Genomic DNA, 25,327 nt, shown 5'->3' on the forward strand with positions numbered 1-25,327 from the left:
TAGTAACTGGGATTTTGTGTCTCCTACTGTTCCTCTGGTGTTAGAACTCAGCCCACTCCTGTCCCATGGCATGAGTCTTGATTGTCCTCATAAATCCTAACCAGAACTCTCCCTCTTTCAGGCCTCGCTGTTTCTCTGCTGGACATGGCACTTTACAGGAACCCTGCCCTCTCAAACAGCCTCAGGCTACCTCCCTTTCTTCTCTCCTACTCCTTTGCTACCTCAGCTCAAGTTTATTTGTTTTCTAAGCCTGGATTTTTATGGATCTCTTGCCCTTTTTTTTTTTTTTAAAGTTAAAATCACTTGGACTTATTTACAAGGGCTCTTCTGGCCATTTGCTAAAAGGAATGAAAAAAAAAATCAAAATAAGAGGGAAGGAAAATCACCAGGGTCAGCATGGCCTCTAGTCACCCCAGAACCACTGAATCAGCAACTGTGGGGATGTGCCCAGCACTCTAGTTTATAAGTCCTCTAGGTGATTTTTACGAACATTAAGAACCACTACTCTGAAAGAAAAAAGGCATCTGACAAATATTTTGGACAAAATGTGGCTTCTCATTAAGAAGAATTAAGTCTCCATTATTGACACAGAAGAATGTCCAAGATATTCTGTGTAATAAAACCACAGGTACAGTGTAATTCTTGTAAAAAATCTTAGAAGTATATTTCCACATGGAAAAATGTCTAGAAGGTAAAATATCAAACTTTAATAGTGGTTAGCTTGGGGAAAATATATTTGACTTTTCCTTCATGGATAGCTGTATTTTTTAATCTTTAAGCATATATTATTTTATAATTTTTAAAAATGGTTAATCTGGTCCACACTCCTCTCTGACAAAACTCAGAGATAAAAATTAACTCAGTCCCCAACAGATTTCAGTGTCTGGACTAATGAAGCTTTGTGATGCTTTAGGGAATTCTAGAAGAAGTGAGGCAGAGATAGTGCTCAGTGCTCCATGACTCAAATCAGTGCTTCTATGAAAAGCTCCTGTGCCAGGAAACGACAGGTCATAAAGCCTGAAAGATTCTGCCTTTCTTAAATAGGCCAACTTAAAAAAGGGATGGTGGGGTTCTGAGGGAAAGCAGAACAGACTAAAAACTTCTCTTGGGAGACAACTATTTATTTGTTGCAAAAATTATATATATAGTGTCCCATTTTCCACCACCCTCTCTCCATTTGTGATTGGCAGTCATTCTGCAATTACATTGGTCCTTCTTCAAGCTGGCTCCATGTTTAAACAGTATATGCATATGGCAGACCAGAAAAGGGCCTGAAAATAAAGTAGAATGGTGGAAATAATCCAGGACAAGATAAAGAGAAAAGAGGTCAGTGTGAATGTATATATCTGAGATCAAGTCTAGTCCTAACAAACATCCTTTAGCTCATGATGCATCATGGGAAAATCCTGAGGCTTCCATGAGTTGTTCTCAACGGACCATTCAATTATTTCACCTCTGGCAAGTTTCCTATTAGAAGCACTCCATGCATTCATAAAGGACCCCAAAGCACTTTACCTGTATTATCATCACTCACAGAAGCCACTCAGTGTAATCTGTATACATCCTCTTGCTCTTCACTGCCTACAAGCATGTGGGTGTGGCAGAAACAGAAAATACAGTTGTCTCCTTCAGGATTGCTGTTGCCCCAGAAACCAGAAAAACTCAGTAAAAAAACAAAAACAAACAAAAAACTTTCAGTAATCCTTATTAATTACTTCATCTTCACTAAAGGAAAACTACTTATACCAGGGGGCTTTCTACTTGGAGCTAAGAAAATTGATAAAGGTTACCACAATTGTTTTTCTATCAAGATATTCTCTGTCTCTGCAGCCCCAAATACACTAGAAGACTAGAGATATTACCAACCTCCCAATACTTTCAAAGCTATATGGAGAGAAAGATATTTTGTAGATTGGAGACTGTAGCCACCTTTTGAAAAGCCTGTTATTGTCTGTGGCTCTGCCTAATAGTGCTTCAGATCAGAAAATCAGGGTACAAGGTGATTAGATGGTAGAAAGGAGATGAACCTCAGTGCTTGGTTTGCAGCATGACATAAAAGAAAGAGCACAGGCAATGGAGTCAATTTGGATCCCAGCTCTAAATTATACTAGATTTGGGGCAAATAACCCTACCTCTCTAAGCCTCAGTGTCCTTATCAATAAAATGGGAATAAGCTACTTTACTAAGTTGTTGCAAAAATCACAAGTACATAAGAGCAAAGGGGAGAAAGAAGTTAGTGTTTAATGGGCAGAGTTTCAGTTTAGAATGACTAAAGTTCTGGAAATGGAATGGTGGTGGGAATGGTTGGACAAAAATGTGAATAGTTAATGCCACTAAACTATATACTGAAAAATAGTTAAGGTGGTAAATTTCATTATGTGTTTTTTACCACATTTTGTTTAAATGATATATAAGGCTCCTAGCACAGTGTCCTGGCTCTCTCAGTGGGTACTCAAGAAATGCTAGTCTTTTCCCCATATGAAGAACTCTTAAATTTAAAAAAAAAAAAAAAGATCTTCGAAATAAGAAAGGGGGGCATAGAAAAAGTCAAACAAAATTGTGCTCCTATCCCTATTTATTTTCGAGAGGCTTTGACTTTCAGGCAGAGCCAGTTGGCACCAATACCAAGTAGTGCCACAGTAAGTCTCTGGGTAGGAGAAGGGAGGCTGTGTTAGTCATAATCCCTCCAGCATGTTCAGTTCCCAGTCCACCCCCACCCTGGTAATGGAGTCTCCCAGAATATCAATCTTCTAGCTCTCAACATCTTGCAAAGAAAACTGGGAAGCTGAAACCATTTCCCAGACCAGACTCCAGGTCATGAGGATAAAAGCATTTGCAGTGGCAGCTGGTTCCTGTAAGTAAGAGAGAGACAAGACACTAGTGCTGAACACCAACTGGATGGGTCTGGAGCCTGTTCCAGTCTCCAGCATTAAGCTGATCAGTACCTTAGATGCCTTTGGCTGGGTTTAATGGACACAGAGGACAGTTATCTCAAAGGCCTGTTAAAGGAAGATTAAAAATGCAATTCAGGGAAAACAATTAATGGTTATATGTTGTAAGTCATAAAACAGAGAAGGGAAAAAACAGATGACTTATCTCTAGGCATATTAGAACACTGCTTCTGATAGGCAGGCTTACTTAGATCTCAATGCAATGCTCAGATAGATGATCATTAACATCCCTAGAACTTAGCTCAAGGAGAAAGACTTAATTGTAGTACCAATCCCCAATCAATTCCAAAACAATACGTACTTTTGGATCTGAGCTCTTGAACTTTAACCTTTCCACCAACTCTATCATAGCCGCCTTCAGTCCGCCAGAGTCTTTGCTCTAAAAGAAAGAAAAGTAAGGGGTCATTAGAAAGCATTTTGTTACTCTCTCAAACACAGACAGTATATTTCATGGGACAATGAAATGGAAAACAATTTTTTCTTATTAGCCAAGAAAACCAGATGAATAAGGAAAGCTTGCATTGTCCCTCTTCCTCTCTCTATTGGACAAAGAGGGTTGGGATATAAATTGCCCAGTGACCTGAGAGAATTATTGGAATGAAAATTAAATGCAATTTGTACAGGCTGACTCACTGTTTCATCTTCAATTGTGCCAATGTTCATTGAGGGCTGAGGCTCTGAAAAAGAGATTTTGATCTAGGATGTCCATTTTATGACATAGTGATTTTTATTTTGAACTTCTACATACCAAATACAGAAATATGCAGTATTAAATATTCTTACAGAAATAAAAACAAAGAAAATGCTTCAAGATTTAATTGGAAATGATATTACAGTAGGATCGTTGAATACAGGTTTTTGAGTCAGACATAAAAAGTTTCAAATTTGGGGTCTGCCATAACTAGTTGATGAATCTCGGGTAAATTACTGACTTTCTCAAAACCTCATGCCCCTTCTATAAAATGTGGATAATAAGTAGGGTTATTTTGAGGCTTAACTGGAACAGTGTCAAGGCATTGCCCAATATGTGGCACCTTGTAAGTGCTCAATAAATGCCTATTATTATTACTGTACTGTAGCACTGTAACAATTTAGAGTAGCACAGTCCAAGAAAAATGTAAACCACAAATGCAAGACACGTATATAGTTTTAAGTGTTCTAATGGCCACAAAAATAAAGTGAAATTAATTCTAATAGATTGTACTTAACTCAATATATCCAATATATTATCACTACAACGTGATTTCAACAAGATAGTTGATACATTTTTTCATACTAAGTCTTTGAAATCTAGTGTGTATTTTACATACACAGCCCAATTTAACTTAAATCACATTTCAAGTCCTCCAAAAATATATAGAGCTAGTAATTACTGTATCGTCAACAAAGATTTAGGGACTAGACTCTAGAGCCACACAGCCTGGATTCAAGTCCCAACTCTATCACTAGCTGTGTGACCTTAGGAAAGTCATTTAGTCTCTCTATGCTTTTATTTCTTTATGTGTAATATGAAGCTAATAACACTACTTACTTCATAAGGTTATAGTAAAATTAAATGAACTAACAATATACATTATGGTGCTCAGAAAAGGTCCTGGAACATGGTAAATGTAACAGATTCATTAGACATTTTTATTATTGTCTATCTGCCTCATGATGTTTTAAACTCCTTAAGGGTAAGAACTATGGCTTCTATCTCTGTATTTGTGCCCAGCATGAAGAAGGGTTTGAAATAGTCTGTTGAACAAATATACAATCTTAAGACATAAATGACCTAGGGATCCCTGGGTAGCTCAGTGATTGAGCGTCTGCCTTCACCCCAGGTCATGACCCCGGGGTCCTGGGATGGAGTCCCACATTGGGCTCCCAGCGGGGAGCCTGCTTCTCCCTCTGCCTATGTCTCTGCCTCTCTCTCTGTGTCTCTCATGAATAAATAAAATAAAATCTTAAAAAAAAAAGACATGAATGACCTAATTACAATACACATGTGTAGCACACTCCAAAATCACATAAATTAGTTTATTCTCTTATCTCAACTCCTGTGTGGACTCACTACCCACATCTTATCAGTGATGAAAAGGAAGCATGAGGAAGTAAAATGACTGTCATTTTATGGAGGAATGGATAATCAAGAGGTACAATATCAACAAACACCACAAATATGTTGCTCAAAATTGGTCTCAAAATCAGTAATATTTTCCAAATTTGCAGAACCAATTTCAACTCCTCTAAAATAGGAACTTATTACTAAGACCAGTTTATGTATATTAAAATACACTACAGGCTCTACAGTCTTATTTTCTAAGTCCTTTTTTCTCCCAAATCTATTCAGTAAAAGCTTGGTATAAAATGACTAGGCTAGTAGCTGCTTCAGATGTGTCTCCATACACAGTGTAGTTGACATTCCCACTCTAGCTGGGGTTGGGTTCTAAATAATATTAATAATTTGTAGTTTCAAAATGATGGTTTACAAGTCTTCAAATTTCATCACCAATTTAAATCTTTAATCTCTGTGATCTCACCGCAGACAGCTGGGAAAAGGAATCCAGAGGTCACATACCAGAGAGTGGGTGAGACCCGAAGTACCTAAAAAAGGGTTAAGTTTGCCAGACACTTGCTTTTATGAGATGATCAGACAATAAAGCCTGTCTGGTGATATCATTTCTGTAACCTGCTTCTCATTGGCTGAACAAGCAGGTCACTTGTCCCTGGAAAGCTCTCTTCCCCCACATCCCAGCTGCCAGCGCCCATTTTAAGCTCTTCAGCAAGAGCCCTGATAGATTTTGACATCCCCCCCGGCACTAGAAAAAAGAAAGGAATGCACCAAAACTGTGCCTTAAAACATTCGGAAAAGAAATAGAACAATGAAGGCATCCCTCAGAAGCAGACGGCATGTTTGCAGGCAGATGTGCCTTGTGTGGAGAGATAAGGGAACCCTTAGCCTTTTTTTTTCATAAAAATACAGTGTGTCAGCAGAATCCTCCCTCCTTTTTACCAAGCATCAGCAGCAATGCCGACCCAGGGGAGAGACAGAGGGAGATGCACTGATATTCTCCCTCCAGGAAATTCACCCATCCCCCCCGCCCCCCACACATACACACCCTCTGAGAATTATTCTCGAAGATTAACTGGGGTCTATACTGAGTCAGCTATAGTCGGTTTCTAAATAGGTAGTGAAGAAAACATTTCCTAATGGCTTCTTTTTTTACCCATAAAATAATAAGCAAATGGTCAGAAAGGAGAGGCTTCACTGGGCAGACCTGCCTCCCATGCTGCAGGCTGAGGCAAAAGTACAAGTGGAAGACCTCAGATTCACTTCCCTTCTTTCCCCACACACCAATTCCTTCCTGCACCTCAAGAAGACAGAATCAGAAAGAGGCTCTGCAGGCCTCAAAAGCAGGTTCAAGACATTCTGTCAGGTAATTCTTGGATCCTGGGTGCTTGGAGAGTTGTTAAGGAGGGGACGGGCATGGCCCTCTACAGCATGCAGCGTATAGGGTTAGGGGCACAGGGTTATCCAGGTCTAAGGTGGTATCTGAGTTTGAGTGTCCCCAGAGCATAGGGTAGTATCATGTTTTAGTTAATTATCTGTTTTCAAAGGGCAGTCATCAGTCAAAAGGTAACCAGGATAGGAAATTACACCTTCCCACTTCCCTAGTGTGGTAGAACAGAACAACTGCCTCTGAAACCTGTGTTCTAATTGAGAGGTGGACCATGATAGTAACAAAGGGTGGGCTAATTCTAACCTTGTAGACATTTGGTTCCATAAATGTCCAGATTCTACTGTGTCAGCCCTTGTGGCCAGCATTATGAGTAGCAAAGTGAGAGTCTCCTGATATTGCTCTTCTCCATCTCAATCCCACCCAATACCTTCCAAGAACACAGGAGTTCAATGGAACAGATCTTGTTTACACAACTCTTTCTTGCCCTGAAAGAGTGTAAAATAAAGAGACAAGTGGTATGTTATGACACCTACCTCTCAGAGTCTGACTAATCTGTGAAGATGTAGCCTGCTTCAAAAAGCCAACTCCTAGGGATGAGTCATAACAAAGCCAAAGAAAGGACAAGATATCTTACACCTGAAGTTGTTCTTTATTCTCCAAAGCACTTTTATATGTTCTTTCATTGGCATCTCACAATAAACCTAAAAACTAGTGTATTCACATTTCACAGCTGAGAAAATGGCTCATGGAATCAAACAAGGAAACTAAAAATCACAGGGCTCATATACTCTGTCAGTGGCATTTCACAATAGCACAGTAACTAAGAGGTGGTGTATTCTCACTTTACAATGGTCAAAAACGGTTCTGTGGAAGTCAAATGATGCCCCCCAATCACAAAGCTAGCAGCAAAACCAGGATTAGAATGATCCAAATGAAAAAGATTTATAATATATACAACAGAAGAGACTGGTGTCAAAAATACTAAGAGAATACAAAAGAAATTCTTTTAAATAAGAAAAAGTCAAATAAGCCCAAAAGAAATCCAAACAAAGGATATGAACATAACAGAAATGTAGAATGGCTAATAAACATACAAAAAGACGTAAAAGATGCTCAAATTTACTAGCAATTAATATATTTCTTATCCATTATATTGAAAAAAGTGTTCTGATTGATATCAAATGATGAGGGACATTGGAGAAACTAGGGACTTCCATATGTTGCTGATACAAAATGATGAATCTACTCTGAAATCACATGCCCCACCAGTCCATTTCTCTCTTCATCCCCTTAAGAAACCCTAGTACATGTGTTAAGAAGGCATACACAGAAATATTTATGGTAGCACTGTTTGTAGTACTAAACAAACTGGAAATATTCTAAACATCCATCAACAGTGGGTGGCTAAATAAGCTCTGGAATCAACAAAATATGGAATATAGAAAAAAAAAGAATGAAGTAGATCTGTTATGTACCTGAATACAAGGCAAGACTTAATGAAATTTTTTTAACTTGCAAAAGGACACATACTATAAATATTACTTATTAAAAAAAAAACCACAAAACTAGGAATGTTTAGGTAGCTCAGTCCATTAAGCATCTGCCTTCAGCTCAGGTCATGAACCCAGGGTCCTGGGATTGAGCCCTGCATTGGGCTCCCTGCTCAGTCAGGAGCCTGCTTCTCCTGCTTCCATTCCCCTTGCTTGTACCCTCTCTCCGTCAGATAAATAAAATCTAAAAAAAAAATAAATGAAAACTAAAAAAAACAGAACTATTACTCTTCATGGGTGTGTATATATATGTATATATATATACACACACACACACTTTTATATATATACACACATATAATAAAAGACCCAGAGGAAATGAATGGAGGGACTGGTATTACAGACAGTAGTAGGAGGCTCTCAGACTTAGCTAAATTATAGTCCTAGTCTAATAAAATTTAGTATACATAAAGTTGGGAGTGAGGAAGGGAGAACAGACCTATGGCTTCTTCAGTGCCTATGTTGAGTTTGCTTAAATAAATATTGGAGCACTGTTCCCTTTACACTGCAAACATATGAACCAGCAGGTAGAAGAGAGGGTTCTTTACCTGGTGTTCATGTACAGATTTCAGGGAGTTTGAAACCCCTAAAACTGTATGTGAAATTTGGAAGCTACATGCACTTTTTTCTAGGGAAAGGGACATTAGCTTTCCTCAAAGTACCAAAAAAGTTTAACTTTCCATGTAAAAAATAATTGCATACAGAGAAAAAAGAACCAGATTCTATTCCTACTTCTGCCACTTACTACTATGTGAGCCTGGAAAAGTCATCTTATATCTTTGGATTTCTATTTCTCAATCTGTTAAGGAAGAAAATGGATCAAATCAGAACCTACAAATTTGTAGGCTGCAGCCTACAGAACTTTTTTTTTTTTTTTTTTTTTGGAATTTTGAAGTGTTATCCCACACAGCATACTGGGAATTTTAAATTAGTTACTAACATTTAAAAATCAGGAGACACAAACAATAAAGATTTCTAGCTTCTTTTGAAAATCTGAAAGATGTGATTATACTGGGCTCCCATTCCCACACAGCAGCACTTGGCTGAAGCTAAGTAGCAGCTTCCACTTTACACCGGGCAGGCTCTCTCCAGTTTGCCTATGGTTACCCTGGTTTGCTTCCTGCATTTACATTACCTTTCTGTCCCTACAGACATCTGAAGTAACGTTCTGGAATGTTACTGGAAGCAATATTCTGAAGGCTTTCTACCTCTAAGGGTCCTTGTATTTGAACACCAAAAAGCTGGGTTGTCTCTCTTCAAAAGGGTTAAGAACACCTCTTAAACACATGTCCAGGGCAGCCCCAGTGGCGCAGCGGCTTAGGGCTGCCTGCAGCCTGGGGCATGATCCTGGAGACCTGGGATCGAGTCCCACATCGGGCTCCCTGCATGGAGCCTGCTTCTCCCTCTGCCTGTGTCTCTGCCTCTCTCTCTCTGTGTGTGTGTCTCTATGAAAAAATAAATAAAATCTTTAAAAAAAAAAAACAAATAAACACATGTCCATCCATTTACTCCCAAAACAAAAAAAGTAATATAGCTCATTTTAATGTAAATATCCTTTGAAAATGTATGAGGGGCAGAAACAAAGATGGAATATGGTAGGTGAAAGCAGCATCAGAATAAAAAGTATCTCGACTCTTATCTCTGACAAGAAGTATCTCTGTAGTTTTATGGGAGTTAGTCTAGTCTAATGCCAATAACCACCTGGGCACCAAAAGAACAGTAATTTGTAGAAATGTAAATGTTAATCACTTAAACATCCTAAACTGGCTTCTAAATATTGAATTCTGTATTACACAAAATCAGAAGATGCTGAGTTCAGAAAGAACACTGGCTGGCTGGTTTTTTTTTTTTTTTTTTTTCCCTATCCCATTGGCCTTATATTGGTAACATGCTTTAAAAAAAAAAAATTCGACCCAACTTTCTGTTATTTTTACCAAAAGGTTTTTCTGGGAAACAGAGTAGAAAAGGACTAAAAGATAGAATATTCAACAAGTCCTCCTAAGGAACCAAATCAGAAAGCAAAGGCCTTGTCAATAGAAAATGAAACTAAATTTTTTATCACCATGCCGTGTACAAAAATTCTCTACCAACAGTAGTTGATTTTCCAGCTCCAAGTCCACTCGCATGTCAGGCAACTACTTTTATATAGTTAGTTGCTCAGATCCAAAATCATTTTGGGTCTGAGAAACTCATTACCAAGTCTTTCTAAACCTAACTCTAAAACACATGCCACCTCCAACAACTCAGCTGAAGATTAGTATTTTCATACTTCAAGCATGTGAAGTCAGAGTCCACCACTCAACACAGGTTACATCCCACCAGGGTTCCCACTGACCAAAGGGCAGAGAGGATACCAGAAGGGTGCCTATAATACCTCTCCTCATGACTGCCTACTGGAAAGAAAATGGAGGCTCTTTTCTAACCAGAAAGTAAAGAGTGTATTGCCCCTGCCTCCCCTCTGTTTCTATAAAAATTTCCCACAGTTCAGAATGTAAAACAGAATTTAAAGAGGACGACCAGCAAGACTTGTGAACCTAAAATTAGACGGACCAGCTGTGTTTTGGTTAGCTAGTGCATAAGGCACCAGCAGGACACTGAAACATACAGGAGCCTCTTCTCAAAGACAAGTTTTTCACCAGCCTATCTACCCACCAGAATAAAGCAGGCAGAAGGAGCAGAAGGAGAGGGGGCTGAACACTGTTCACCCAAAGAAACTTGGTGTCCAGAACTTCTACTGCTGCCAGACTAACTGGTTTGGAATTGAACTCAGAATAGAACCTTAGACGGCTTTTTAATGATAATAAGAATGTGCCACCAATTACTGAGGGCTTATTATCATGGAGGCACCATGCTAAGCTCTTTACATTTATGATCTTGTTTGTTCCTCACTATAACCCAGTAAGGAGAAACAAGTTTATTATGCTCATGCTACAGATGAAGAAACCAAGACTCAAGAGAGGCTGAGTGAATTATCCAACATAATATAGCTAATAAATGCTCAAATTCATATTGCAAGCCAAGTTCATAATTACATAAGATTATGCTTCATTCTTCATATTCCTTCTCCCATTTTTCCTTAGTAACAAATGCCAGCTTTTAGCTGGACACACTGTAGCCTGGGACAAAAGATGATTTCCTAGTCTCCCATGCAACTAGGTAAGGCCAACAGGACTGAATTCTAGCCAATGAGACATAAGCAGCAATGTGTGCAACTTCTGGAGGATTTCCTTAAGATGGAAGGGTGTGCCCTTCTTCACTTTCCTATGCCTGCTATCCTGGAACTCTGATGCGCTGGCTGAACTCCGGTAGTCAACTTGGTCCATGACAAAGACTACACCAAAGAGTGACAGAGAGGAGGGAGAAAGAGCCTAGATTCCTAATAACATCACAGTTCCTCCACACCAGCCTTAGACTGCTTACATCCAGACTTCTTTTACACAGAAAGAAATAATCTTGCTTGAGTAGCTATTATTTTGGATTTTTCCAAATAATTTCCTTATTTTAGATGCAGCTAAACTAATGTAAACACTGATACACTAAAACATTATGCAATATTGTCTCTTTCAGTTCTTCATTGACACCCTAGAACTAGATGAGATGTTTCACATCATATATTCACCAACTACTCCAATATGCATCTACTACTCAACAGGCACTATGCTAGGTACTTGGAACACAAAGATAAATAACATACAGTAGTAGCCCTAGAAAAGTTTATAACCCACATGAGACATGGAAAGAAATAACACTGATGTAGTATACTGTAATTACTGCTACAGTGACTGTATATAGGCTGCTGCTATAGGAACACAGGAGGGCTACGTAACAGTCTAGTCTGTGTTTACCTAGTAAAATCTTATCCATCCTATCCACCTTGAATACCATTTCTGCCAAGAAATCTTTCCTGATTCCATGTTTTCAGCTCATATTAATTTCTCTTTTCTTTGAGCCCCCTTAGCATACTACTGCACCTCTCCTCTAACATTCATACACATATCAGCACCTGAAGACTATCTTTCCTATTAGACTGTAAGTTTCCTGATGTCAAAAACTTTTCTTTATTCTCAATAGTCATCACACAGCTCATCATAAATGCTCAAAAATCATTCACATAAATAAGATTAACTTAAAATACCAGTCTTTAACCTACCTATATGCTATAGTATACACATTAAGATAGGTGTCTAACAGTCTATCCAAGTGAAAAGCAAATTACTCTGCCACCTGATCAAAAACTAGCTAAATACATCAGAAGTGAGTTTAATATATGATTAAGTGTTCAACAAGAATATGGTTATCTGGCCTACATTATGGAGTGAGCCTTCAGCATATGTGAAGGCTTTTGTTTTCTTAATTCGTCAGTTTATGATGTCTGAAAAGGACATCAATATTGATATTTTTTCTTTGATGCCACATTGGCTTAATCCCTATGACAGTGATACACACACAAACAAATTCTCAAACAAATTCTCACACACAACTCAAAAGCAAAACATACATACAAAGGATTTACGTCTCCCAGGACCAGAGTTCTAGGTTTCCCACCCCATTCCAACTCCTATGTATCAGGACCGAAGCTTTGTTCCACCTATTCCTTGTATGTATTCTGTCCCTTCCTCTGAGAGGTTCGTGAGCATCTGTGCTCCTTCCTGCCACACAAGGTTAGACTAAGGCTCTGGATACTAGTAGAACCAACAGGGACAGGAACATGAAACCAAGCTGGTCATCTCAGACCGAACTGTAAGTTCAAGCAGAAGACACACAGCACTGATACAGATCCACCTCTGGCTTCTCAGTTTTGAGTCAGATGCAAAGGAGGAGAAAAGGTGGGTACACCAATGAAGAGGCAGGACAACTTCCACACTGTGGGCTAGAGTCCAGAATAGCTGGTACCACAGGCACACAGTCCTTTATTCTAAGAGGGGTTTAAGAATAATCAGATTACTGCATCTGCAACCTTACCCTGAGAAACAATACTCTACTAGTATAAAATGCCCATTAACCTATTCTATTTTGATCAAAAGGTCAGGGAAGAGAAAAAGTGAGCACTGGGTTCTTGGGAGAAGAGAGAAGGACAAGCTTGGACCTTTACTCCCAAGAATCAGCTGTTAAGACTCCTAAATTCTGCCACTTTCCAACTGTATGACTCTGGGCAAGTTATGTAATCTCCCTATGCCTCAGCTTCCTTCCTCTGTAAACAGAGATACCTCAGGGCACTTTATTGGCACAGTCAAGAAGAGGTACCTCAGGGCACTTTATTGGCACAGTTAAGCGTCCAACTCTTGGTTTCAGCTCAGGTCATGATGGTAAGACTGAGCCTTGCATTGGGCTCTCTGTGCTCAGAGCAGAGTCGGCTTGAGATTCTCTCTCCCTCTCCTTTTGTCCCTCCTGCTCATGTTCACCCACATGCACTCTCTCTCAAATGATATTTTTAAAAGATAAAATATACCTCTAGAATTGTTATGATGATTGAATATGTATAAAGAGCTCAGAACAGTGCCTAGCACGTAAGTAGTATATACTAAGCACCAGCTATTAATCTGTTCAGTCTCCCAGACACCAATCATAAGTCATCTTGATAGTACGCACTCTTAACTCTGTGGTCTTCCTCCCCAGCCACTAACTCTAGTCTAATCATGAGATGCACACGAGACAAATCCTAATAAAAGGACAGTCTACAAAATACCTGACAAATCCCAGAGATTTTGACTTAACTGTATGGGATGGAACCAATCACAACTACTTTCTAAAGAATCGCTCTCGGGATCCCTGGGTGGCGCAGCGGTTTGGCGCCTGCCTTTGGCCCAGGGCACGATCCTCGAGACCCAGGATTGAATCCCACATCGGGCTCCCGGTGGATGGAGCCTGCTTCTCCCTCTGCCTGTGTCTCTGCCTCTCTCTCTCTCTCTCTCTGTGACTATCATAAATAAATAAAAATTTAAAAAAATAAAAATAAAATAAAAAATAAAGAATCGCTCTCCACAGATGATTCAGAAATGTGGTACCAAGGTGAGAAACACACTATTTACATTGCTGACCTTACCTTCTACTTCTCTTTCACTCCTCTCTACTTCATAATGTTTTTGTTGTCCTTCCAATACCCTGAGTTCAACTCTACCTTAGAATCTTTGCATTCACTATTCTTTCTACTTTAGCCACTTTTCTCCCAGAATTTTTCCTAATTTTTAGATAAGGTATAATTTTAATAATGAAGATTGTACAAAGAGTCCATGTCTTTATTTATTTTTTTAAATGTTTTTTTAAAATATATATATATTTTAATTTATTTATGATAGTCACACAGAATGAGAGAGAGAGGCAGAGACACAGGCAGAGGGAGAAGCAGGCTCCATGCACCGGGAGCCCGACGTGGGATTCGATCCCGGGTCTCCAGGATCGCGCCCCGGGCCAAAGGCAGGCGCTAAACCACTGCGCCACCCAGGGATCCCGAGTCCATGTCTTTAACAAAACATAATGAGATGGCTTTTCCCCTTTGTTTAATCCTGCAGAAGGTGTCTAGGCCCTCCCCACAAGCTCATATTCCCTCCACATGGTAGTATTTTCACCTGTGCTATCAGGACATTAAAACTGCTAGAATTATGTTATTCTTCTCATTTCAAGAGCCAATCATCCCTTTATAAAAAGTTGTATGAATCAAAGCAATCCTTGCTACGATTCATTGGACTACGAATCATTGGACTTTGTGCAAACAGTACTCAATTGGTAACATGACAGAGTAGTTTTCCTAGATCTTTGCTAGGTCTCATAAATTCAGGTCTTTGCCCAAATGTCATATGCTCAGAGACACTTCTCACAACAACGTCATCAAAATACAACCCTCTGCTGCCATGCCACTCACTCTTTCACAACTAAGACCTGCTGATTTCGTAGTACATACTACCATCCCAAATTACCTTTCTCCTCAACTAGATGGTAAACTCCATGAAAGCTAGGGCCTTGTCTATCCTCTTCACAGTATAATTCCAAGACTTATTACAGGTTAAGTAAGTATGTTTTGAAGGGTAGACTCAGATGGGGAATCCCGGAACTGCAGGACTCTCTCATAAACTTTCCAGAGAACCATATGGGGCTGCTCCAACTGACAGGAAGTCATTCCCTTTACCTTAGTCTTAGCTTGTCTTATTCTAAACAAGACACTGAAACATTCTGTAGCCAGTGCTTCATGGTTTTATTAGAAGACAGCCCGAACCTTTCACATAATTAAAAATAATATAAATAGGTACATTTTTCGGCAGACCTTCAAACTCCTGCCTCCTTCCAGAGCTACTTCTTAGGAGCTGACTAAAGAACCAGTCATGGACCATTATTGGATACAGCAGTGACATACCTCCATTTCCGGTCCTTCTAGAGCCACAGCTGTTCTGAGCATATGCCTATATCCTTCTAACCACACTGCTACTACTAGCGCTCCCTCAGCTCTTCTCGGCAGTTGTTTCCAATGTCACTTAACCAAAGATTCTTCTCCCCAAATACCCATCTTAAAGGCACACTCAAGGGCAAAGGGTGTGGCTTCAAACCCTTTGGATCTGTCCGTAATAAAGCCATGTTAAGAACTCCACAGATGCTCATAAGTATTTGCTGAACTCTGCCTACCACGTGTCCCTCAGCCATTTTATAACTATACCTTTCCTTCAGTGACCCTGCAGTGCACTAGACATGTATTTTTCAAGTCACAGGACACAACCCATGAGTGTGCAATATAAGCAATTTAGTGTGAGAATCCAGAGTTTTTTTGAATAGAACCAAAACAGAAAACATGTCTGGCAAGGCATAGTGTTCCATCTGAGTTATTTAAAAGTGTGTGTGTATGTAAACAAGGTTACAATGTAAAGTACACTTCCTCTACTGTAGGTTATGTTCAGTTTTTTAAACTACTGGTCTAGAGTTTTAAGAACATCTAATTGCACTTTTATTGTTCAACAAAAATGATTCATTAACGTAGCTATGCTAAATCCCCTTGACAATAAAAGAATTTTCATATGAATAAATCCATAAGCCTGATCAAGTTCCTTTGTCAGACCCAATGACCCATTTTCAGGGCCAGAAATTATGCTAAGAGAAACCTGAATATCTGGATGAGAGGTTATAACCCAGATGAGAGATCATAATTTGGGCTGTGTAACTATATTTCTATGAAAAAGCTGGAACACACATTCAATCCAAATTTGGACCCACAAAATCTTTTGGAGACACTATCCTCTGGAGTGAAGAGGAAATAAATAGAGTATGGGAGGAGAGGCAGGACTTTAAAAGTCACTGCAAGAATGAAGTGTTAATCTTGTCCCTCCAGTGTTCACCTTAGTTGTCGTGGCCCAGCCTGCAGGCTGCCTCTCCCCAGGCCCCCTTGCCCTAGTCACCTTGGTTCTCTGCCCATTCTGAAGTTTGCTTTACTCTAAGTGTCAGCAAGTCTAAGGCAACAATTTGACCTGACCTTCTACCACCAATACCAGCCACTCATAGCCTGGAGAGGCACAAAGCTATCTAAACATATATTGTACAGGGCGCCTGCATGGCTCAGTTAAGCATCTGCCTTCGGCTCAGGTCATGATCTCAGGGTCCTGGGACTGAGCCCCACTGGGCTCCCTGCTCAGTGGGAAGTCGGCTTCTCCCTCTTCCTTTACCCCCCACCCCGAGCTCATGCTCACTCGCTCTCTTAAATAAATAAAGGCTTTCAAAAATAATAAAAATAAAATGCCCAAATGGTTTTTAAAATATATATATATATATACATAGTACAAATTCCTCTCAAAACTTGGGTTTCATCAGACTCCTCATGTTAATAATAAAATAGCAGCTAACATTTACTAAGAGCTTACAATGTGTTAAGCATTGTTAAAGTGATCAAAACTAAACCATTTAATTCAACAAAAATCCTATTTTATTTCATAACTTCATACTCATTTTAGAGATACAGAAGTAAGGCCAAACTGTTCCATAGCTTGCCCAATGTCAAAAAGCATGTGGCAGAGTTAGGATACTTTCTGTCCCTCTCTAATCCTACACAATTTTAAATTTTTTTAATTTTTAACACTTATTATATGTTTACTTGCTAATTTGTTTTTCTCTATTTCCTTCTAATACAATGTAAGCTCCAAAAGAAGTAGGGACTTGTTCCATTATGCTCACTGCTATATCCCCAATGCTTAGAAGCTCCTGCTCTCAGCCAATACTCCATAAATACTTGCTGAATGAATGCAGTGTAACAAAGACTCTGTTCTCTCACCATCATCATGCTATGCTACTTTTAATACTACAAGAGCTTTACTTTCTTCCAATAAGCAAATGTACACTGGCTCAAAACATTTGAAACCAAAGTGAACTGAAACTAATTAAAGCTGCAACCAAGCTCTGTTCAAGCTCAAATCTTTGCTGGATCAAAATAATCAGCCCCTCATCCTAGCTGCCTAACAGAATAAATGGCATACCCTTTCTCAGGGACAGAAAAAGAAAATACTAGTCTAATGTCTACAGTTCTTTTAAACACATCTAGTTTTGTATGAAAAATTATGAGACGAGAAGAATTATGAAAATGTGACATAAAATCAGACCCCAAAAGATTCAAAGAAATAGATCTTTTAAAAATAACCAAATAAGCATTCTAGAGTTGAAAAACACAATATCATAAATTAAGAATTTAATGAATGACATACAATGGAGTATTTGTAACTATAAAAAAAGATAAATAAATAAGTAGACACATCTATGGAGTTATTTCCAAGATATACTGCTAAGTAAAAAAAAGCAAAGCAAAAAAAGAGAATTTATATCACCCAAAACCCCATTAATTCCAGTTTCAACATGAGAAAAACATTAGACAAAACCAAACTAAGAGATTCTACCCAGGACCTAGCTAGCACTCCTCTAAACTATCAAGGTCATCAGGAGCAAAAAGAAAAAAAAGTAATGTGACCACAGGATCCTGGTACAAAAGTCATTACAGGAAAAACTGGTGAAATTCTAATAATGTCCACAGTTTAGTCAGCAATACTGTTCCTATATTAACATAAGAAAACTATGGGAAGCAGCACTTGATCGAAGACATTTACTGATCTGCAAGAAACTGGGCTGTGCATTTCATAGGGGGTGTACAGTAAGGTGGGAGAGGAGGAGGTAAGAGAAAGCAAAGCTGATGTCAGGCTGAGGTGAGAGATTTATTTTTTTAAGTTTGTTTATTTTTTAAGTAATGTCTACACCCAACATAGGGCTCGAACTCACAACCTTGAGATCAAGAGTCAGACATTCTACCAAGTGAGCCAGCCAGATGCCCCCAAAATGAGAGATTAAAAAAAAAAGAAGATTTTACTTATTTATTCATGAGAGACACAGGCAGACGGAGAAGCAGGCTCCATGCAGGGAGCCTGACATGGGACTCGATCTCGCGTCTCCAGGATCACGCCCTGGGCTGAAGGTGGCACTAAACTGCTGAGCCACCCGGGCTGCCCTAGAACAAGACATTTAAAAGAGATCCTTGCCACAGAGACTTGGGATGCTCTTGCCCCTGTTAAAGAGTAAAACTCTAGAGTAAAGACAAACTAAACTAAACGTGCCACTATCTCACCCTCTGAAGGAGACTGTGGGAGTGTTGCCTTGGAGCTGAACAAAGGAGGTAGGGAACTGCAGGGCTGGATGAAAGTGAAATCTTTAATTAGTTGTAAACATAGGCAGGTACCTCCTGAAAATCTGGTCCAAGAAATCTCAAGCAATTCATTTACTTTAAGGGGGTTCTAAACAAATTGTATTCTTGGGCCTTAGCACAAGCAAACTCAATCCTCTTTCGAAGAATACAGCTTCATGCCAAGGCTTGGGAAATCCCCACAAATAAATTTTCAAAGGCAATAAAGAGCTATGCAAACAAAAGGAAATCAAGAAACATTGAAAAATACCATCAAAAACAACAGCAGAGGAGATCCACCAAGTCTCTACATACTAGAATTACCAAAGATAGATTATGATCAACATGCTTACTGTTCTCACAGGAATAAAGAAAATAGCTATAGTATGAAGAAAGATAAAAGAGGATAGGATTTCTAAAAAAAAAAAAAAAAAAAAAAAAAAAAAAAAAAAAAGGTACGCCTGGTTGAGCACTGAGTGTCTGCTTTCGGCTTGGGGCATGATCCTGGAGTTCAGGGTTGAGTGTCTCATCGGGCTCCCTGCATGGAGCCTTCTTCTCCCCCTCTGCCTGTGTCTCTGGCTCTCTGTTTCTCTCATGAATAAATAAATTAAATCTAAAAAAAAAAAAAAGAGAGAGAGAATAGGATCCACAAATTTACACTAATATATTTGAAAAGTTGAATAAAATGGACAAACTTCTGGAAAAACGTAACTTAATAAAACTGACCTAAGGAAAAATAGACTATTTAGACCTATAACCGTTAAAGAATTGAATCCATAATAAAAAATACTACAGAAAACAAAGTAACAAAATTCTCTCTTTTTTTCAGGTCCAGACAGCTTCCATGGTCAGTTCTATTGATCATCCTAGAAAGAAATATACCAATCTTTTTTTTTTTCTAGTTTGGAGTTATTTTTTTATATATAAATTTATTTTTTATTGGTGTTCAATTTGCCAACATATAGAATAACACCCAGTGCTCATCCCGTCAAGTGCCCACCTCAGTGCCCGTCACCCAGTCACCCCCACCCCCCGCCCACCTCCCCTTCCACCACCCCTAGTTCGTTTTTCAGTTAGGAGTCTTTCATGTTCTGTCTCCCTTTCTGATATTTCCCACTTATTTTTTCTACTTTCCCCTTTATTTGAAATATACCAATCTTATATAAACACTTCCATTAAAATAGAGGAAATATGTTAGAAGCAATACACTGTGACTCATACTATGAAGGCAACGTAACCTTGATCGCAAAATCTCATAAGGGCAGTACAAAGAAGAAAATTTACAAGCTAATTTCTCCCATAAATATAAATGAAAAAATCCTACATAAATTATTAATAAACCAAATTTAAAAACAAGAAGATACTTCATCATGACCAAGTTGTATTTATCCCAGAAATGCAAAGTTGCTTTAACTGTAAAATATAACAATATGCAGGGATGGAAATAAGACCACACATATGCACAGCCCTGTATTTTTGTGTACAACTACAAGAAAAAACATGTGAAAGATGAGCAAAAAAATTAATAAAAGTGGTTACAAATAAATAGTTGTTGGGGAAGAAACCAGGTGCAAAGGACAAAGGTGAATGAGAGACTTCGAGACATGTGAACATAACTGATTTTTTTACTTAAAAAGCCAATTAACATAATTTACTACATTAACATAGTAAAAGAGTAAAATCAAATGAACACCTCAAAAGATGCAGGAAAACCACTTGACAAAATTCAGCATCCACTCAATATTAAGAAAAACTCTTAAATTAGGTTTAAAAGGGAATTTTTCTAATCTGATGAAATATATCTGTGGGGGAAAAAATACTATCACATGTATGTATGAAATGTTGTAAATTATTCATCAATTAGAACAAGGCCAGAATACTCACTATCACTTCTATTCAACATTATATTAGATGTCCTATCTAAAGCAGTAAGGCAAGAAAAAGACACATATAAGGATTGGAAAGAACAAAAACTGTCCCTCTCTGCAGATAACATGGTCATGTATGTCGAATGAATCTACACCTTAATTATTAGAGTATTTGTGAGAATTCAGCAGACATCTTAACACAAAAATCAATACATAAAATTTAATCATATCCCTATATATGCTTAGGAAACAAAAATTTTATTTTATTTTTTTTTAATTTTTATTTATTTATGATAGTCACAGAGAGAGAAAGAGAGAGAGGCAGAGACACAGGCAGAGGGAGAAGCAGGCTCCATGCACCGGGAGCCCGATGTGGGATTCGATCCCGGGTCTCCAGGATCGCGCCCTGGGCCAAAGGCAGGCGCCAAACCGCTGCGCCACCCAGGGATCCCGTGGAAACAAAAATTTTAAATTTCTTTACAATACACTAAGAATCTTAAGTATCCATGAATAAATTTCACAATGATGTACAAGATCTTTCAGAAAAAAAATTATAAAACTTTATCATGAGGCAATTTAGATCTAAAAAATAATGCATCAGAAGACTTTATCTTATAATGGTGTTGATTCTCTATATACTGGTTTACAAACTCAATACAATACAAAGAAGTTCTGCACGCTTTTTAATATAACTTTAGAGTATGCTTCTAAGAACTGTAAAAGGCCAAGACTGGCTAAGACACTCTTCTAGAAGAACTTGCTCTACCAGACATTAAGACATGTTACAAAGCTATGGTAACTAAGAAAACATGTTTTTCACACAGAGATACACTGACAGATCAATGGTACAGAATAGAAGACCCAAGCAACACATTCACAGGCATATGGACAGGTGGCACATCCATGTAGAAAAGACAGGCTTTTCAATAAATGCTGGTAAAGCAATTGGCTACCTGTATAAGGAAAAAATGAAATGAGCCCCTACGTCCATTATAGGAAAATCAATACTAAGTGGAACAAGATGCAAAAAGCACTAACAATAAAGGCAATTGCTGGGTCTCCAGCAATCCTGGGTCTCCAGGATCACGCTCTGGGCTGAAGGAGGCGCTAAACCGCTGAGCCACCTGGGCTGCCCTCAAGGCACAATTTTTAAAAAACAGATCAGAAGATATTTGCAACCCACAGAAACAACAAAGAAGCCACAATGAAATATATAAACTTCTATAAATTAATGAGAAAAAGCCTAATTTAAAAAATGAGAAAAAAAAAAACAACTGAATGGGGCATTACACAAAAGGAGAGATACAAAAGACACAAAAAGTCTTCAGTAACTAGAAGAATGCAGATTTGAACCACAAGAAGATTCCACACATATTCACAAAAATGACAAAAATTTTAAATTCTCTAATAGCAAGCTCTGAAGATACAGAACAGGGACTCTCATACACTCTTCTTGGCAATGCAAACTGGTACAACCACTTTGGAAAATAGTTGGCAGCATCTGGTACTATTTAAGATATGCACAGTCTGTGCCAACAATTTCACTCCTAGGTTTACATTCCGTGTGAATATATGTAGACCTTCACCAGGAGACATGAATAAGAGTATCTGTATCAACATTTTATAAGAGGCAAGAATCTCAGAATCTGGAAGTCCCCAACTCATCACTGATAGGTGACTTGTAGCACAGTCATAAAACGGAATTCTACACAACAATGAAAATGAACAAACCACAGCTACCCACTGGATAAAATCTCACAAACACAATAATGAAAAAAAAATTAAAAGAATGCATAGTATGACATTAACTGAATCAAACTCAAACAAGTTTAGGAATGCATACATATGTGACAAAAATATAGAGATAAGCAAGGAAATATCACCACAGAAATCCAGAAAATGGTTACCTGTGGGGAAGGGAAACGGTTATAATTGGAAAGGGCACAGCTCTTCAATACTGTTACTAATATTGTGTCTTAATCTGGGTAGAGGTCGCATCAGAATCTGCTTTGTAATTCTGAGTTAGCCTGTACTTATATTTGTATACACTTTGTGCCTTTTACAATAAAAAAGGGGAAAAACCTCAACACAGGAGATCTTCATTAACAAAGTATTTGTTATCCTAAGGCCAGTCATTGCAAGACAGCTTTAGGGAAGTTAAGAGTCGTCATAATAATGACAACATTCACTGATGAACTGGTCACTCCCCTCAAGCTTCCTCCGGGGTGAACTCCACCAACTCCCCTCACCGACTACAAACACCCACAAACACCCACAGATAGATAAAAGGCAAATCACTTGCAAGCTCGTTGGCCGAACAAATATTTACTGACGTCTACGACTTTCCAAAAACACTGTTCCAGGGGATCTGCAAGGTCCAAGATATATAAAAGTCCCGCCCTCGGGCCAAAGATGGAAGACACAGGAACTCCCATTCCCATTCCAAGTTCGTCTCCAAACCTCTCAGCCTCCTTTGCAGACAATGATCACACAGGAAGACCCTAAAAGGCACGGGGCGGGGGGAGGGGGGGAACCTGGGTGGCTCAGCGGTTGAGCATCTGTCTCCGGCCCAGGGCGTGACCCCGGGGTCCTGGGATCGAGTCCCGCATGGGGCTCCCTGCATGGAGCCTGCTTCTCCCTCTGCCTGTCTCTGCCTCTCATGAATAAATAAAGAAAAATCTAAAAAAAAAAAAAATAATAAGGCGGCACTAGGGGCACATATGACTTTTTTTTTTCAAGATTTTATTTATTTATTCATGAGAGACACACAGAGAGAGAGGCAGAGACACAGGCAGAGGGGGAAGCAGGCTCCATGCAGGGCGCCCGACTTGGGACTCGATCCCGGGTCCTCAGGATCACGCCCTGGGCCAAAGGCAGGCTCTGAACCGCTGGGTGATCCCCCACATATGACTTTAACACCGAAATGACCGCCTGGGGCTGGGGGTGGGGCAGGTCTCCCTTCCCTACGGAGGAACCACCTGCTTGCCTCGGCCTGGCTGCACCACGGGTTCCCATGGTTTCAGGTAGGCAACGGGACGGCCTTGGCAAGAGGTCCAGGCGCTCTGGTCGCAACGGGATGACATGCTGCCCCGGGCACCGGCTTGCGCGGACGGGGTCCGACCTCCCGAGGAACGCTTTAACCGGGATCCGGAGACCGGGGCCTTTGCACCTTTCCGGGAACGTTGCACCGGAGGCCTTGTGCGTACTTCGGTTTCCCCGGGGGTCAGGGGCCAGAACGCTCATCTGGTTCTGGAAGGGGCTCCGCCAAAAGGAGGGTGTGAGCAGCACGGCTCCCGGCGGGGTCGTGGCCGCGCGAGCCGGAGCCCAGGCGGGTGCCCTGCCCCGCAGGCCTGCGCCCTGGACGCGCGGTACTTACTCTTAGTTCCTCGAAGGCTTCGTCCAGGGTGGACAGCTGGTGGCCCTGGTGGGTCCCGATGACGGGGCACAGGACGCAGATGAGCTGCCTATCCTCCTGGCAGTAGGTGCTCAGGTCGAGCCCGTGGTCCGGACACTTCCGCTTGGCCACCCTCTCCGCCTCCATCTCTATCTCGGGGTCAAACTCGCTTTCCGCCTCGGTTTCTCCCTCGGCCTCGGACTCCCCTTCCGCGTTGTCCTCCTCGGCGTCGCTGTCTTGCTCGTCCTCCATGTCCTCCTCGCTGTCCTCCTCGCTGTCCTCCTCGCTGTCCTCGTCCGTCCCGCAGTCCTCTTGGGACTCGCTGTCCTCGTCCGACTCGCTCTCGAGGTCCCGCTCATTCTGCACGAGGTTCCGCCCCGGGGCCTCGGCGCCGTCCTTGGCGCCGCTCGCGGGCCGGGCGGGGGCGGGGGCGGGGGCGGGGGCGGCGGGCAGGTGCACGTACCGGGCCAGGTGGTGGCCCGGGAACCTGTGGCGGTGCGCCTCGGCGTGGCGGGGGCAGTAGCAGAAGGCGCACTCGCGGCACACCTGCTCGGCGCCCGGGGCCTCGTCGGGCTCGCACTCGTCACACGTGCCGTCGTGCGGCAGCTCCTCGAAGGCCGCGCCCACGCCGGAGGCCATGTGGCTGCGCTGGCGCGGCCCCCCAGGCCGCGGGCCCTCCGAGCGGCCTCCTCCCCGCCCGCCGCTGTGCGTGCGGGCCTCGCGGCGGGTCCCGGGCCGCGCTCCCGGCCGCGGAGCGAGGGGCCCTCCCGCCGGCTCGCCGCGCACTGCGCTTCCGCCGGCGGCGCGGGCACTTCCGGCGCGGCGCCCCCGTCGGCCCCCGTCGGCCCCCGCGCCCCCGACCCCCGTCGGCCCCCGCGCGGCGCGCCGCCCTGCCTCGCGCTGCGCCCCCAGGCCCCGGCGAGGTCTCCACGCCGCCGGCCCCGCCGCCCCGGTTCCGCTTTCCTTTTCCTCCCCGTCAGCGGCCTCCTTTCACTTCCTGAGTCACTTAAAGCGGCCAGGGCCCTTTTCCGCGCTCCCCCGGGCGGGGAGGGGGCGGGGGACGGGGAGGATGGAGGCGGCCGCTGGGCAGGTGCACGCGGGGGTCCAGCCTCTCTGCGCCTCCAGCGCCAGGTGCACGCGGGGGCCTTGCCTCTCTGAGCCTCCAGCGCCAGGTGCACGCGGGGGTCCAGCCTCTCTGAGCCTCCAGCGCCAGGTGCACGCGGGGGTCCAGCCTCCCTGAGCCTCCAGCGCCAGGTGCACGCGGGGGTCCAGCCTCCCTGAGCCTCCAGCGCCAGGTGCACGCAGGGGCCTTGCCTCCCTGAGCCTCCAGCGCCAGGTGCACGTGGGGGTCCAGCCTCCCTGAGCCTCCAGCGCCAGGTGCACGCGGGGGTCCAGCCTCCCTGAGCCTCCAGCGCCAGGTGCACGCGGGGGTCCAGCCTCCCTGAGCCTCCAGCGCCAGGTGCACGCGGGGGTCCAGCCTCCCTGAGC

At 41.6% G+C, this 25,327-nt stretch overlaps 1 protein-coding gene across 2 annotated transcripts in view; it reads right to left on the bottom strand.

Moving 5' to 3' along the window:
* The window catches only part of TRIM44 (tripartite motif containing 44), a 109,482-nt gene extending 84,869 nt beyond the window's left edge, over positions 1 to 24,613 (bottom strand). For both annotated transcript variants that reach the window (XM_055300816.1, XM_055300818.1), the window contains exons 1-2: positions 23,822 to 24,613; positions 3,253 to 3,330 (exon numbers count right to left, since the gene is read on the bottom strand). In XM_055300816.1, coding sequence (XP_055156791.1) covers positions 3,253 to 3,330; positions 23,822 to 24,478 — 735 coding nt within the window. In that variant the 5' untranslated portion in view covers positions 24,479 to 24,613. The remainder of the gene's footprint in view (positions 1 to 3,252; positions 3,331 to 23,821) is intronic.
* Between the last annotated feature and the right edge of the window lie 714 nt (positions 24,614 to 25,327).

This window comes from Nyctereutes procyonoides, unplaced genomic scaffold, assembly GCF_905146905.1.
Source record: "Nyctereutes procyonoides isolate TBG_1078 unplaced genomic scaffold, NYPRO_anot_genome, whole genome shotgun sequence".
In the NCBI taxonomy this organism is placed as follows: Eukaryota; Metazoa; Chordata; class Mammalia; order Carnivora; family Canidae; genus Nyctereutes; species Nyctereutes procyonoides.